At 33.4% G+C, this 16,441-nt stretch overlaps 1 protein-coding gene across 1 annotated transcript in view; it reads left to right on the forward strand.

The window, feature by feature from the left end:
- Window positions 1–2,152: 2,152 nt before the first annotated feature.
- Dync2h1 (dynein cytoplasmic 2 heavy chain 1) overlaps window positions 2,153–16,441 on the forward strand; it is a 377,152-nt gene continuing 362,863 nt past the window's right edge. The window contains exons 1-10 of the mRNA XM_071616653.1: window positions 2,153–2,456; window positions 6,199–6,369; window positions 6,662–6,791; window positions 8,560–8,678; window positions 9,651–9,795; window positions 10,499–10,731; window positions 13,673–13,807; window positions 13,921–14,034; window positions 14,148–14,259; window positions 14,606–14,730. Of these exons, the coding sequence (XP_071472754.1) occupies window positions 2,262–2,456; window positions 6,199–6,369; window positions 6,662–6,791; window positions 8,560–8,678; window positions 9,651–9,795; window positions 10,499–10,731; window positions 13,673–13,807; window positions 13,921–14,034; window positions 14,148–14,259; window positions 14,606–14,730 (1,479 nt within the window). The 5' untranslated portion in view covers window positions 2,153–2,261. The remainder of the gene's footprint in view (window positions 2,457–6,198; window positions 6,370–6,661; window positions 6,792–8,559; window positions 8,679–9,650; window positions 9,796–10,498; window positions 10,732–13,672; window positions 13,808–13,920; window positions 14,035–14,147; window positions 14,260–14,605; window positions 14,731–16,441) is intronic.

Below are 16,441 nucleotides of genomic sequence, written 5' to 3' on the forward strand. Positions count from 1 at the left end.
TCTCAGTTTTCCTTCTTTTTTTTGTTGTGAACTTCATAAGTATAGGGTCCTAATGTATCTTGTTTCATACTCTATTCATAGTTTTACATGCACAGCAGTGAACAGGATACACAAAATCTCTCTCCTCAAGGGGTTTACATGTCAAATGGAATTTTCATGTTTCTTGAGGTCTGGGTTAAACTTGGGCCATAATGTTCATTGTAGAGTGAGAAGTTCTGTATCCATATAGCCACTTATGTTTTCTAAAATCCTTTTTTAGCTACCCAGTTACCTTGGGTTCCTATTTTGATTTTTTTTCCCACCTAGTGTTCCCACTTCACTGTTTGGATTTTTCCCATCCAGTGTTAGACTCCCATCTCCCATCTTATGGGTGTTTCCTGAGAATTTAAATTACTTTTATAATTGAGAGAAGTTCAGTTTCCTTTCATTGGGACTCCCAAATCTTAGTCAAGGTATTCAGCAGATAAAAGTCCATCCTTCTACTTCTAGAATAATAGAATTGGAGGAGAAAGTTGTGATTATCGAAGGTAAATAAAAAAATCTGTATATAAATATGTACCCTAGGAAGACAGCTCAGATCCGTGCTAAGATGATGTTTAAAGACTAGACCAAAAACTATGTAAGAGCAGGGATTGTTTCCAGTGCCTGCTTCAGTGCTAGCATATAGTAGCATATACTAAGCATTTTTATAAGAAAAGTGTTTAACTGAGAACATCTTTGATGAATGTACTGACTGAAAAAACTCAACAGTTTAGTAATTTGTAGTGATGCTGTTATGCCATGGAGGCCTTCTGGGAAATACAGGCAGTGTGAAGACCCCCGCTTCAAATCCCAATTCTTGTGATCAAGTTAGAAAGATTTCAGATATGCTTCCCAGAGTAACAGGCATGAGTTTAATGAAGGGGTATGAACTGGGAAAGGACCCTGTCTAGGGAGAGAGTGGGTCCTCTCGGAGAGGGAGAGAGAAAGCCTCTCCTGCACTCCAGTTTTATTAGGGATCCCAGAAAAGTTTCCAGAGAGTCCCACTCAGGTCACCCAAGTCCACCTTTTGACTTTTGACTGTGGGTCAGCAAGGCAAACATCAGACTTTCAAGTTTCCACTGCCTTGACAACTCTGGGTCACTTTGGCTCATGCTAACGGTTCTAATTGGATTCTTAACCATAAATTTTTATAGATTTTTATGGTTGAGAGGAATTATAATTAGCTCCTTGAGTTTTGAGATCTAGTCTGTGAAAAGGCACATAGAAGGCACCTCCTTCAGAGTAAACTATAGACATTATCTCTGGTCTGCATTTCTTCTGTCAATAACAGGTAGTTTGCTGAGGAATGTGAGGTAGCCTGTCCGCTTAAGCCAGGCAGAGCTGCAGGTAAATTACTTCTTGAAAAAGAAAGCATGTGGGGGTCAGCACAGTGGGTCCAGTTTATAGAATTATTCTCTTAACCTAGAGTTCCCACCATTCTCAGGTGGCTGTCCCCTTTCAATGCCATGAGGAGGAAAATGAAGCCTGCCTTCATTTCTGAATTTTTCTTCAGTGTTTGTTTGTACTTGTTATTAAATAAAGCAACAATTATCATTGTATATTTTGGCAATTTTATAAGCAGAGTTGTTTTAGGGTTATTATTGAAATTTTCTGAAATTTAGATAAAAATAAATAAAGCAGGAAATTAACTAGCACAGACATTAACATTGTTTTGACCTTTCATTATCACCCTCTCTAAAAAGTGATTTTTAAATAATGATCTTTTAAAATCCTCACTTGGTTGAAAGATAGTATTTCTTCATTTTACATAGATGGAAATGAGGGGACAGTGGTTTGCTAATGGATGCACATGGAAAGGGAGCACTAGAATCCAGCTCTTAAATCCAGGTTACGCTGCTGCACATTCAGGCTACATGTACCTCTTCTGATTGTGCATTATAAGAAATCGGTAGGAAGAATAAAAGGTATTTTTCAGTCAATACAAACTTGCCGGAATCTTTTATAATCCATTATCACCAGGATCAGCTAAGGAGCTTGGAAATAGTCGATCACCTCTAAGAGCTTTGCGTGCGTGGGACCGACACAAAAACGTCCGCTGCGTGCCGCCGTAGCGCTCCGTCGCCATAGCGACCGCCTCGGCAACCGCGAAGCTCTGAGATCCGCGGGCCCACTCTGAGTTTTGAGCAGAGCTCTGCTCTTCCCTTCCCTTTCCCTCCGGCCTGGTTTCTTGTTCCTTCCCTTTCCCGCCAGCCCTCTTCCCTGTCCCTCTATCCAAAATCATGGCGGCCGGGATTCCGGACGTTCGGAAGCTCTTCATTTTCACTACTACCCAGAATTACTTCGGGCTGGTGTTGGAATCCTGGGACCAGCCATTGCTGTCCAACTGTCTTGAAATCAACAACTTCTTGGATGATGGAAACCAGATGCTCCTCAGGGTGCAGCGGTCCGATGCCGGATTCTCCTTTTCCAACACGGTACGGGCTCCTTGCACCCCTGCCTAACCTCCCTTTACGTACCCGGGCTCCACCAGAGGGATGGATGGTCGACTGCTCGTCAGCCCTACTCACAGATCCTCGTCTGGAGCCCAAGTCTGTCTCCGCCTGCCTAGCCTTGGAATTAGCCACTTTGGCCCGGTACTTAGTACTTCATGCAGGTAGTTTCCAATCCTGCATCCCGCCTGACAGAAGGCGGTTCCCTGTCCACACAGCTGAATAGAAATAATTAGATATATTAAAAAAAATATTTATTTTGTACCAGGGGTTGGACCCAGTGGCCCTTAACCACGGAGCCACATCCGCACCCCTTTTTATTTTCTATTTTTGAGACAGGGTCTCACCAAGTTGCTGAGACTTGCTTTGAACTCAGGATCCTCCTGCTTCAGCCTCGGAGCCTCTAGGATGATAGGCGCGTGCCACTGCGCCAGGCTAGAAAGAATTTTATATATATATATATATATATATATATATATATATATATATATATATATATATAGTGTGTGTGTGTGTGTGTGTTTCCTTCCTTTCTTTCTCTCTCTCTTTTGTTTTTGACATGCCCTTTACCCAGTTGCTGAGGTTTGTCTGGAATTTGCATTCCTCCAGTCTCATCCTTGAAAGTAGCTGGGACTGCAGCCTCTCACTGCCCTCCTGATTCTCTCTTCCTAAATTTCATTTTAAATTATTTATGTTTTGGTAAAGGGATTGAATTCAGGAGCTTTAACCGCTGAGCCACATTCTCATTATTTTTTGAGACGGGATCTGGATAAGTTTCTGAGGCTGGCTTTGAACTTTTCATCCTCCTGCCTCAGCCTTCTGAGCTGTTAGGATTAGAGGCTTCCAGCTTTTTCTATTTTTTTTAAGTATTTTTTTTTTTTTTTTTTTAGTTGTAGTTGGACACAGTACCTATCTTTCTCTCTCTCTCTCTCTCTCTTTTTCTTTCTCTATCTCTTTCTGTCTCTCTCTGGAAGAACAGCACATTATTTATTTTGATTTGTGTTTCTCCTCCCTTTTTTCCGTTTTCCCCTTTGAGGCAAATTCTGTTTTTTTTTTTCTATTTGTGCACTGACCTTAGTTAGCACTGCCTGAGGGAAAAATTAGTTAGGAATTAATCTTTGAAATATGATTTGATATATTCCAAGATAAAGTTTAAATTTGTTTTTTGATGTACACATGGTTTTGATTTACTTTTTGCCCTGCTCCCTCTGCTGGCAGGATTGCTTAAAAATGGTTACATTTGTAATCAGAACTCATAAACCTCCAATAAAAATGTAAGATAATTGCCTGACAAAATGAAAGGGGTTAAGCAAATAGATGAAAATTGACAAAACATAGACATATTTTCAACCCCTTCCTTTTGTGTTCAATCTTATCGTTAGGTCTAACAGAATATTTGACACTCAGCAAATATTGATTGAATCATTCACTATATTCACTATGAATCTTATTCTTGAGTTTAATTCTATTCAATAAACATTTGTTTTGAACTTAAAATATGCAAGGTGTTTTGCCGGGCCTGGTGGATTTACAAAATATATAAAAAGGATAGATAATTGTAACTAATGTTTATTTTCACTTTACTCTTCGTCAGGCATTGTAAGCATTTCATATGTATTATTGCATTTATTCTCCACAAGACAATAAGATTGGAACTATTCTTATATTATGACTGAGGAAAGCAAGGCACAAAGGTTGTATCCCAAGTGTTAACTGTTCTGCTTCTCTAATACTACAATTCAGAATAGGGTCACTGCTTCTGCCTCCCAGAGCCTCGCTCTATTGGTTTAGGATAACATGTATTTAGTAAATTATAAAACCATGGCAACTCTTGTAAATGCCTTTTAAGATTCAGATGGAATGCAGTGGGAAAGATGGGAAGATTTTCAGTTTGTGAAAATGTATCTTGTCTTGGGATTTGAAAGTTGAAGCTATCACTTTTTAAGTTAAAGCTTATACAGGTAGAACTTAGCAGTGTATCTTGCTATTTTTAGTCATATACCATACTACAGTTTTTAGTCATATTTGAGAATATTTTGTTATGTGTGAGAATTAGCATGATGTAATAAGTTAATGTCAACAAATATTTATTGAGTGCCTTCTCAAGGTCTGACACAGCCTTAGGTGTTAGGGATAAAGCCATGAACACAGAGTCATGACTTCAAGGAGTAACACTGGAATGAACCATGGGTTAAATACACAGATATGTGATGTAATGTTATTTTTATTATTAATACATTAATACATTCTGTTAAGATAAAAATGATATTTTAATAGTGATGGGGGAGGGGCAGGGAACTGCATTAAAATAAAGTAGAAGGAAATACCTCTCTGAATAAGTGACTTTTAAAGTGATATTTGATGAGTTGTAGACAGGTGTAAGTTCTGTGGGAAAAGTGTTCTAAGTTAAAAAAACAAAAAACCAAAAAAACCTGTAAATACCAAAGCCTTGAGTTGGGTCTCAGCTTGGTTTCAAGGGGCAGAAAAAAAAAAAAAAAAAGAAAATCCATGGTGATGGCTTAAGTCTCATGTATACATTAGACTTAGGTTGGAATTTGGAAAGTTGAAGTTATCACTTAAAGGGCAGTGTGTGAGATAGGACATGGATGGTAAACTTACTGTATTGGGTTAGATAATATTTTAGGCTTAGTAGGCTATAAGTTCTTTCTTCCAACTATGACTCGACCATTATAGTGTGAAAACAGTCATGTAATAAACTGTGTAGTAAGCAATGTAAATGAATGAGTATGACTATTTTCTAATAAAACTTTATGAACACTGATTGATATTTGAAATTCACATAATTTTCATGTGTCAAGAGAGAAGAGAGTTTGAGAACTATATTAATACAAGTAAAATGTCAGTTCCTTTCCAGTGATTAAAAATTGTAATAATTAAGGTAAAAATGGCATGAAATTAATTTATCTATAAATTAATTTTTATATACAACACTAACCTTGTTTGAAAGCTTTTTAGTGCATAGACTTCTCTTCCTAGAAAAAGAAATGAGAATAACTCTGAAAATATGTATCTAATGCCAAAACTTCTTTTGAGTTGGCAAAACTCTTCCTGGCTAATGAACTAATTACTATAAACTGTCCTATTTTAAATAAGATTGCTTTAGTGAATTTTGATTAAACTCACCTGGTTCCAATTTTAAATAACCTTAACTATATGACAGTTTAATAAAAAAGTGTGATGCTCAAACTCTTTAAGGAAAATATTTTAGTTAAAGCAAAGATGATTTTAGGAGATAAATAAGTTTATTTTGGCAATTTTGAGTACATGTTATATTATATATATTAAATCATATATTAAATATAATTTCAAAAGAAACTTTAAAATTGCTTTTTCCAGGTGACAAGATCATGAACATTTCTGTTACAGACTTTATCGTGATGGTAGAGAAGTACACTACTCATCATTGTGTACCCTGGGCATCCAACTTTGATCTTTAGTATTCTTGAGTCTGGCTGGAGTAGAATAGTTAGTAGTGTAAGTCAACAATATATAGTGTCAACCTATTATAACAGCTTTATAATATAATCACATGTAAGTGGAGATCCATTTTTAAACTCAGGTATTCTTAAGGAGCAGAAATAGATTGGTTTAGTATATTTATTTTTACAGTAACTATTTTTTCATGTGGTAGAATATTTTAGAGCAACATTTCTTTCAAATATTGAATTTTATGATGATAACATTTAACAATTGTTTATCACTTTAGATTGATTTTGGTGACACAAAAGATAAGGTGCTGGTTTTTTTCAAGCTGCGACCTGAAGTAATTACAGATGAGAATCTACATACTAACATTCTTGTTTCATCTATGTTGGAGTCTCCTATTAATTCCCTATACCAAGCAGTACGGCATGTATTTGCACCAGTGTTGTTAAAGGTGAGTAAAGTAGCTATGTAACTATTTATTTATTGTTTTTTACTTATGTATTTGGGTAAATGTGTATGTAAACACAAGCATTTATTTAATTTTCTATTAATGTAGTTAATATTTTAGTTTTAAAATTGAAGTCTTTCTTTTGCTGTGCTGGAGATCAAATTTAGGGCTAAACTATCTTTTCTTAAATTATAATTTTAAAGTAAACTTTGTTGACAAATAAAGACTCTGTTTCAGGAAGCCAATGTGATTGGGAATACTTGATCAATGGTTGCTCTTATATATTTTTCTATAGGATCAGGAATGGAGCAGAAACTTTGATCCCAAACTTCAGAATCTTTTGAGTGAACTAGAAGCTGGGTTGGGTGTAGTTCTACGAAGATCAGACTTATCAAAATTGAAACTTAAGGAAGATGATACAAGAGGTATATAACAATATATAATGTTTTATGTTCATAAATTATTTATCAAAGTAACTATGATATAATCATCTCTGTTTACTCAAAGAAAGGGCAAAATGGTTATTTTGTTAGTACATTGCTAAATGAACATATTTCTTCACAGATTGTTTTTCATGTTTTTGTAATTTCTCTTAGCATAAACTTTATTTAAATAAAAAGATTTATATGGATGTGGAGAAGACAGAAGTATATTTCTTAACAATATGCAATTTATGAAAATAGAAAATATGGTTGATTCTCATTATTTGCAGTAGTTATGTCTTATAAAGTCACAGTGAAGACTGAATTAGTGAATTCTGAGCCATTGCTTCCAGGGAAAATAGAGGATAAAGTTCCTTCAGGCCTTTTGTCACAACAGTTTGTCATCTGAACAATACCTAACCTTGTTCTTGGTTTTGTTTTGTTTTTGGTACTAGGTATTTAACCCACGGATGCTTAACCACTGAGCCACATTCCCAGCCATTTTTTAAATTTTTGTATTGAGACAGGATCTTGCTAAGTTGCTTTAGGGCCTCACTAAGTTGCTGAGGCTGGCTTTGAACTTGCGGTCTTCCTGTGTCAGTCTCCCAAGTTGCTGGGATTACAAGTGTGTGCCTCTGTGTCCAGCAATATTTAACCTTATTTTTTATGTGTTTCTATATGAAGACACTTTCATATATATATATATATATATGACCAACATTATAATAGATGCCTGAAGGAAGCTTACTAACACAAATATTTTTTCTGTAAGGAACCTCACAACTTTCTTGTGGTTGGGAATACTGGACAGAATTTTAGCACTATGCTTGGGGATCATTTTAAGCCATGAAATCAGCAAAATCTTAAAAATCTAAAAAATATGGTGTTAAATAGTCTGCAAAAAGGACATTTGTTTATAGAATGAGATGGGAAGCAAGAAGGTAGACTGTTACATTGTTTGACCTCAGCTGGGAACAGGTATGTCAGGAGGCAAATTTTTGCTTCTGTAATATATAATATGCAAATAATGAGTACCAACTAATTGTATACCTTGCATTATTAGACCTACCTTCAACTTTTATTTTAAAATGTATTTTATCTGAGGGTATCTAATTGTCATTTCATTGTGGCTATAGATAAATTACTATTCATATGAACAATTAATATTAAATTCATAATATACAAATAATTATTTTAAAATATGGGGAGCAGTTTTAAATTTTGCTTGTACAATAAACTATATGCTTTTGAAAACTCAAAGTCTCAGATAGGATAGTGCATTTACTTCCAGCTTCAGGTTAGAAAAGTAAAAATTATTCAGTTCATTGGAAAATTTAAAGTCAAAATTCAAATAACACTATTTTGTTTATATTTTGAAATTAAATTAAAAACAGTTATTAATTAAATTTTAATTATTTTCATTTGGATGGAATTTAAGAGTGTGAATGGTATTGGAATTAGATTTAGGAATATGCATTGGAGAAGCAAGCTCATTGACACAAGATGCAGAATGTTTGTATAGATAGGAATGGTTTACAAAAGTGTGCAGGAATCATTCCGAGCAACAAACTCAACAAATGTTATGTGACATGCAAATTTGGGTTCTAAATGGATTTATCTACTATTATCTGATAGAATTTGTATATTTTCAAGCGTATAGGAAATGTGCATGTATCTAGATATAACCAAAATTAGCAAATGAATCAAATAATTTTCTGGATTTTCATTTTCCATTGAAAATTTCTTTCTTTTTCCTTCTTTACTTTCATAGGTATTCTTACACCAAGTGATGAGTTCCAGTTTTGGATAGAACAAGCTCATCGTGGAAATAAACAAATTAGTAAAGAAAGAGCCAATTATTTTAAAGAATTATTTGAATCAATTGCAAGAGTACGTGATTCATACATAGTTATATATCAGGCTTCTTATAAAAGTATTTTAGGATTGAGTTCTTACTATTTTTCTGTTTTAAAATCTCCTTGATGATTGTGAATAAAATGTATACTTCACACATAACAAAGTTTACTTGAGGTGTATTTAAAATGAGGAAAACTTAGAAATACAAATCATATAAAACAAAAAAAGTTAAATTCTTATCTCTAGAAATATCTTCTCAAACACAAAATTACTTTCCTACAGGTACTTAGCATGAAACAAAAACTTAATATAGTTCAGAGGTTTATGTGCAGAGGTGATATATTCTTTTGAAATAATATTCACTTTACTCAAATTAACATTTCAAAATGACCTGAATTATGATAAATATCTTAGTTTTATGCTTATTTGATTGATTATTCCTTGATGTATCTTCATAGAGATTAAATAAATAATTTTGACTGCAAAAAGTGTATTTTGAAAACAAATTTTTATAGCGATTTTCTACTTGTTCCACTGTTATTTCAATAATATCATCTTGGTGGTCTGTTTGAAATAATTTTAAGCTTTTTTTTTGAAACAATGATAAAATATAGAATGATAAATATTATACCATTTTTGTATTGTTAACCACAATATTATGCAACATAAAAAATAACAGTAAAAATGTGAACTACAATGGGTAGTGTGCATGTGAAAGTAAGGCTATGTGAACTGGGAATATAAGTAAATGAATCTAAATTAAAAAAAAATTAGGTCAAGGGTATAAATAGTGACTAGACTTTATTATTTTATCTTTTGGCTTTCATAAAATTTATGTATATGGAGGGTATTTCCATAAATAAGTAATTATCATGGTAGAAAATGAGAAAACCCTATGGCAAATATCCGAGTTTTAGCAGTTGAAAAAAAGTCTGGGATCATTTGACTGTATTACTCAAGTTACAGATATGATTATGTTAAAAAATTCCCACATTTTTGTTTTAGGAGTTTTATAACTTGGACAATCTATCGTTACTGGAAGTTGTTGACTTGGTGGAGACAACTCGTGATGTTGTAGATGATGTGTGGAGACAAACAGAACACGATCCTTATCCTGAGTCACGAATGTTACATCTTTTAGATATCATAGGTATTAGTAAAGAAATGAACTTTTGGAAGCTTGTCTTATTTTCTTTTTTTCCTTTAAACTCCAACTTAAAAATGTTCCTAATGTAATATAATAATTGCTACTTAAAGTAATTCTTAAAGCAAATCATTTAGAATTACATAGATGTTTGTATATTGCTGGTAACTTAAATCTTTTGTCAAATTCATTGACCATTAATAGAACTAAATTATATAGATCTTCAATATTTATGCATTTATATTCTACATTTTCAACTGAACTGAAAAAATAGTAAAAATATATTGATTTATATGTCAATGTTAAATTTTTGACCTAGAAAAAAATCCTTTTTATTATTATACTAAGGAATAACAGATAAGTACATTAAAGGTGAATGTACAAAAATATTTATTGCAATACTATTTGTAATATGAGTAGGAAAATAGCAATTGGGAGTTATTTATATAATACTGTTTCCATACAGTAAGCTCTGCAGCCTTGCAAAAACTGAATATACATCTCTGCACTTGGAAGGTGTACACAATACATTGAAAGATGCAGAAATGCAAACTGATGTGTGTGTGTTTTAGACAATATGTTATTGACAGTGTTAGTATAAGGGTGTTCTTGTGGTTTTCATAAAGTCTTTGTTAATTTGTGTATTTTTAAAATTTTGTCATAAGCATGCATTTTATTTCCATTAAAATTTTGATTTATGTTTTACTAGGTGGTTCATTTGGAAGGTTTGTTCAGAAAAAGCTGGGAACTTTGAACCTATGGGAAGATCCTTATTATCTTGTGAAAGAAAATCTGAAAGCTGGTATTTCAATTTGTGAACAATGGGTGATAGTCTGTAATCATCTAACAGGTCAGGTTTGGCAGCGCTTTGTTCCTCATCCATGGAAAAATGAAAAATATTTCCCAGAAACACTTGATAAACTTGGCAAACGCCTTGAAGAGGTATCTATTTGATTATATGTTTCTTTGTCTTTAAGAACGAAGTGGGTCTTTACTTGTTTGTGAATGTATTTTATATTTAATAAGTTCTATACCTCTGATAGAAATTATTTATAGTTTTGAGAAAGGATAGGAGTTAAAGTTCATGTGGGATAATTTACGGCATAGTATTAGGTGCACAGTAGGCACTAAGTGCTAGTTTACGTCTTTCTTTTTTTGGGGTGTGTGTGACAAGTGAACATTGCTAGTCGTGAAATTCTATTTTGTTCTTTGTTGTAAAGAAAATAATCCCCTTCTCTTTCTGTGGAAGCTCTCAGACATTGTCTTTGCTATTGCAATTATTTTTATATATGGACCTTTTTAATAGGTGGTACTCTAGTTTGCAACAGCTGCCAATTACATAAGTTATGAGTTTCAGTATAGAATTTACCTATGTACCTTCAAGGGACAGGCAAAATGAAATTATCTGAATATTGTAAGGCTGACTTCACCCCCCTCTTGTTTCGGGAAATCATAGTTCTTTGTTCATTTTTTAAATGTTTTCATTTTGGAATAATTTAAACATACACAAAGGTAAAATAGTGTAATGAATGCTTAGGTGTCAGTTACTCAGAATAATTACTGACATTATTCACTCTTTATCTCATCTTTGTCTTGCTTTCTGTGTGCACCTCCCTTTTTTATGCTGGAATATTTTAAAGCTAAAATATATGTTACTATCATAAGATAAAGCACAATTACCATTATTCCACCCAACAAAGTGACAGTAATTTCTTAATATAATTTCATATTTAGTCATTGTTCATTTATCCTGATTGTTTCAGAATTTTGTTTTATTTTGGATATTGGGGATTGAATGAACTCAGGGGCACTCAACCACTGAGCCACATCCCCAGCCCTATTTTGCATTTTATTTACAGACAGGGTCTCACTAGTTGCTTAAATGGCTTGATTTTGCTGAGGCTGGCTTTGAACTTTCGATCCTCCTATCTTAGCCTCTTGAGCTGCTGGGATTATAGTAGGGTGCCACTGCACTCAGCTCAGAAATTGTTTTTTTTTTTTTAATAATTGGTTTATTTAAATCAGGTTAAAAACAAGCTCCATGTATTGCACACCTGTGCTGAGTTTCTTTTAATTTATTATAGTTTTTCCTATGTGTTTTGTTATGCAATATAGTACTCCCATCTTTAGGATTTGTGTTTTTATATTGTGCTATTTATCATGTTTCTGATTCTCCCATTTTTCTAACTAATAAGTTAGCTATAAAGGCTTGATTAGGTTCACTCCCCAGCACTCCCCCTCCCCACCAAAAAAAGAGCCTTGATTAAAGATTTTTTTTCAAGAGTATTTCAAAGGTAGTTCTGTATAGTTTTTATGAATTCCATCCAGAGGTATGTAGTGTCTGGATTTTCTATTTTTAGTGAGGTTGAGTTTACTCTGTGGGTTCAGGTATGATCTGCCTCATGGATTACAATCCTCTGCATCAACTTCTTAATGTTTTTAGCATCCTTTGGTAATTATGAAGTGTTGTAAAATGGCTGTTTTCTATATCAGTCATTCTTTTTGCCCTTCCTTCCTTCCTTTCTTCCTCTCTCTCCTCCTCCTCCTCCTCCTTTTTCGTCCTTCTTATTTCTTCTTCTTCTTCTTTTTTTTTTTTTTTTTTTGGTACTGGGGATTGAACCCAGGGGTGCTTAACTACTTAGTCACATCCCCAGAACTTTTCTATATTTTATTTAGAGACAGGGTCTCACTGAGTTACTTAGGGCCTTGCTTAGTTGCTGAGTCTGGTTTTGAACTTGTGGTTGTCCTGTCTCAGCCTCTCAAGTCACTGGGATTACAGGCATGTGCCACTTTGCCTGGCTCTTTCTGCAATTTCTAGTGATTATTATTTTTCTGTAAAGTAGAATTTTCCCCATCAACTTTTTAGTTCCCTGAAATATAGTTTGCATAGCAATGGAAGGATAGACATTTGCTTCTTTTTATTTATCATTCTTTCAAACATTGAGTAGTAGGTTAGTGTCATGGTAAGTTTCATAGGAGCAAAGAAATTGTTTTGGTAGTATCATGAACTCATGGATTTTTAATATTTTATTGTTTCAGAACACTAATTATTCCCAAATTATTCCATCTTTGGGCAGTAAGTACCCCTTAATTTGGGCAATGAGTGCCCCTTTCAGGTTGGCTTCTGTGGCTCTGCTATTTCATTCATAACTTCAAGGCCCTGAAAATGTTCCAGCCCAGCCCATTTTGTATATTTTCTGTATTACATCTGCAATTAATTAGCCATTTTTCCAAGAAGACTGGTTCTTTTTACTAGGAAATGATATTTAGCAATGATCCGATTGGGGAAGTGCTGTTACTTAGTTATTATTGCTTTTAGGCTATGTAGACAGAATTGTTGAAGATTTTTTTAAGCAAAAAAAAATACATTTGAGTCTATGCTCATTTCCAACTCAAATGGAATATTTTAGTGTTTTAATTAATCTTTTTGATTGTTAGCAGATATTTTAAACTCAAAATACAACAATATTTGTTTTTCATCTATGTGTTAACTATAAATAGTAAGGTTGGTAACACTGATTTCATAATTAGAAGTGCAGTTTGTTGCAGAATAATGAAAATTAGAAGTTGCTACTATTTTCAGAACAGATTCTTAAAAGTTCACTTAAATGAGCCTTAAACAGAGTTTATAAATATCTAGATCTTATACATTTTCTCCAAACTTGAGCACTTTGATTGATGTTTGTATGATGCTGTAATTATGTCTTTGAGCATCACTTTGATATTGATGAGTTGTAATTCTCAGGATTATGGTTTCAGATTCGTTCATTTCAGAGAACCTATTTTAAAGAAATATTGCCTGATATATTTAGATTTTACACATATTTATACAGTTTTTTTTTGATTTAAGTAAATTTTGTTGTTTTAATATTTTATGTTTTAGGTCTTGGCTGTTAGAACAATTCATGAGAAGCTTCTCTATTTTTTACCTGCCAGTGAAGAGAAAATTGTATGCCTGTCTCGAGTATTTGAACCTTTCACTGGCCTGAATCCTGTGCAATATAATCCATATACTGAGGTTGATTTTATATATATATGTATATGTTTATATGTATATAATTTTCGGTTTTTGTTCTTTTTAAAGGTTGATTTTTAAAATATTAAATTTAACAATATTGTTAATTTGTTTAGCCTTTATGGAAAGCTGCAGTGTCTCAATATGAAAAAATTATTGCACCTGCAGAACAAAAAATAGCAGGAAAATTGAAAAATTATATTTCAGAAATTCAAGATAGCCCACAGCAGGTAAAATGTTGAAATATTTTACTTTTAATGTTTTCCTTAAGCCATTTTAGTAGATATCTGCATTTACTAAGTTGATCAATGGGGATGAACATACACTTACTTTGTTTTGTTAGCTTCTTCAAGCTTTTCTGAAATATAAAGAGTTGGTGAAGCGTCCAACTATAAGCAAAGAATTGATGTTGGAAAGAGAAACTTTATTGGCAAGACTTGTGGACTCGGTTAAAGGTAAAGGTTTTCCATAGATTATAGTGTTTGCTTGAAAACATATTTTTGTAGACTACATTTTTCTTTATTGTATACCATTTAGGATTAACACTATCTATTCTGAACATTTTTATTTATGCTGAAGATTAATTTATTAATTTCTGTTATAAGTAACAGATTTTTTGAATTAACAGGTTATTTTCTTTTTCTGTTGATTACACTTGATTCATGATAGGGTCCTTGAGTGTAAGGACCAACTCTTACTGTTTTCTATACACAATGTTTGACATAGTGCTTGGTACATTGGAAATATTTAGGAAATATTTGTTAAGCTTGTGTAATCATTCATTTGATTTAATTTTTATAGATTTTCGATTAGACTTTGAGAATCGGTGTCGAGGAGTTCCTGGTGATGCATCTGGACCACTTTCAGGCAAAAATCTTTCAGAGGTTGTCAATAATATTGTTTGGGTTCGTCAGTTGGAATTGAAGGTATTTGTCTCAATAAAAGTTGAAGAATGCTAGTTAAGATGAAGTAACTTAAGGCATACATGTAGTAGGCTGTCTAAAACTGTAGCAATAACAATCCCTGTTTTCTATGGTATATCCATCTAATTTTCATGTGAAATGTTTGAAAGTGTGCAGAGATGATTCTAATGGTACTATTCTTTCTTTCTATAGAGAGAACTGTCAAATCATTTATAATTCCAATTGCATTTGCTTCAGACAAGTGTCTTTAAAACATTATTCAAGAGAAGAGCATCCCTTACATAGCATTAAAAAATATGATTGCAAAATTTTGGTAGTCTAACTGCAAATATGTATTTATTACTACATTACTTTAAGTTGAAAGTTAAAGAAAAGGTGATAAGTAATTATAGTGACATCATTTTATAAGTTTAGAGGGTATTTGAATATTATTCAAGTTGTCCTTAGATTATTGTAGACCTACTAATTAGTATGTTGTATGGTGTCTTGCATTTGACTCATATAGTAAATATTAATTGAGTAGTCTATGATTAGGGGTAAAAGGACCTAATGTAATGTTATAAAAGCTAGTATTTTTTTTTTTTTTTTAAGGTGTTTTAATCCTTGCCCCCTGGATTCTTTTTTTTTTTTTTTTTTTTAATAATTATTTATTTTTTTTAGTTTTTGGCAGACACAACATCTTTGTTTGTATGTGGTGCTGAGGATCGAACCCGGGCCGCACGCATGCCAGGCGACTGCGCTACCGCTTGAGCCACATCCCAGCCCCAAAAAAGCTAGTATTTTTTTAATAGAGTGTTTTTTTTTCATTTTTAAGATTTGTTCTAATTAGTTATACATGACAGTAGAATGCATTTTGTCATACATAAATGGAGTGTAACTTCTCATTCTTCTGATTGTATATGATGTAGAATCACACTGGTTGTGTAATCATATATGTACATAGGGTAATAATGTCTGAGTCATTCTACTATCTTTCTTACCTTGATACCCCCTCCCCTCCCTTCATTCCCCTCTACCTAATCCAAAGTTCCTCTGCCTGCCCCCTCCCACCGCGCATTGTGAGTTAGCAACCACATATCAGAGAAAACATTTGGTCTTTGGTTTTTTGGGATTGGCTTATTTCGCTTAGCATGATATTGTCCAGTTCCATCCATTTACCTGCAAATGCCATAATTTCATTTTTCTTTAAGCCTGAGTAGTATTCCATTGTGTATATATACCACATTTTCTTTATCCATTTATCTGTTGAAGGACATCTAGGTTGATTCCATACTTTGGCTATTGTGAATTGAGCTGCTATAAACATTGATGTGGCTGCATTACTATAGTATGCTGATTTTAAGTCCTTTGGGTATAAACTGAGGAGTGGGATAACTGGGTCAAATGGTGATTTCATTCCAAGTTTTCTTTTCTTTTTAAATTGCTTTTATTTTCTAAATACATGACAGTGAAATGCATCACAATTCTTATTACACATATAGAACACAATTTTTCATATCTCTGTTTGTATATAAAGTATGTTCACATCAATTCATGTCTTCATACATGTACTTTGAATAATATTGTCCATCACATTCCACCATCCTTGCTAACTCCCTCCCCGCTCCCTTCCCCTCTCATCCCTCTGCCCTATCTAGAGTTCGTCTATTCCTCCCATGCTCCCTCTCCCTACCCCACTATGATTCAGTCACCTTATGTCAGAGAAAATATTTGC

The sequence above is a fragment of the Marmota flaviventris genome, chromosome 9 (assembly GCF_047511675.1).
Source record: "Marmota flaviventris isolate mMarFla1 chromosome 9, mMarFla1.hap1, whole genome shotgun sequence".
Lineage (NCBI taxonomy): Eukaryota > Metazoa > Chordata > Mammalia > Rodentia > Sciuridae > Marmota > Marmota flaviventris.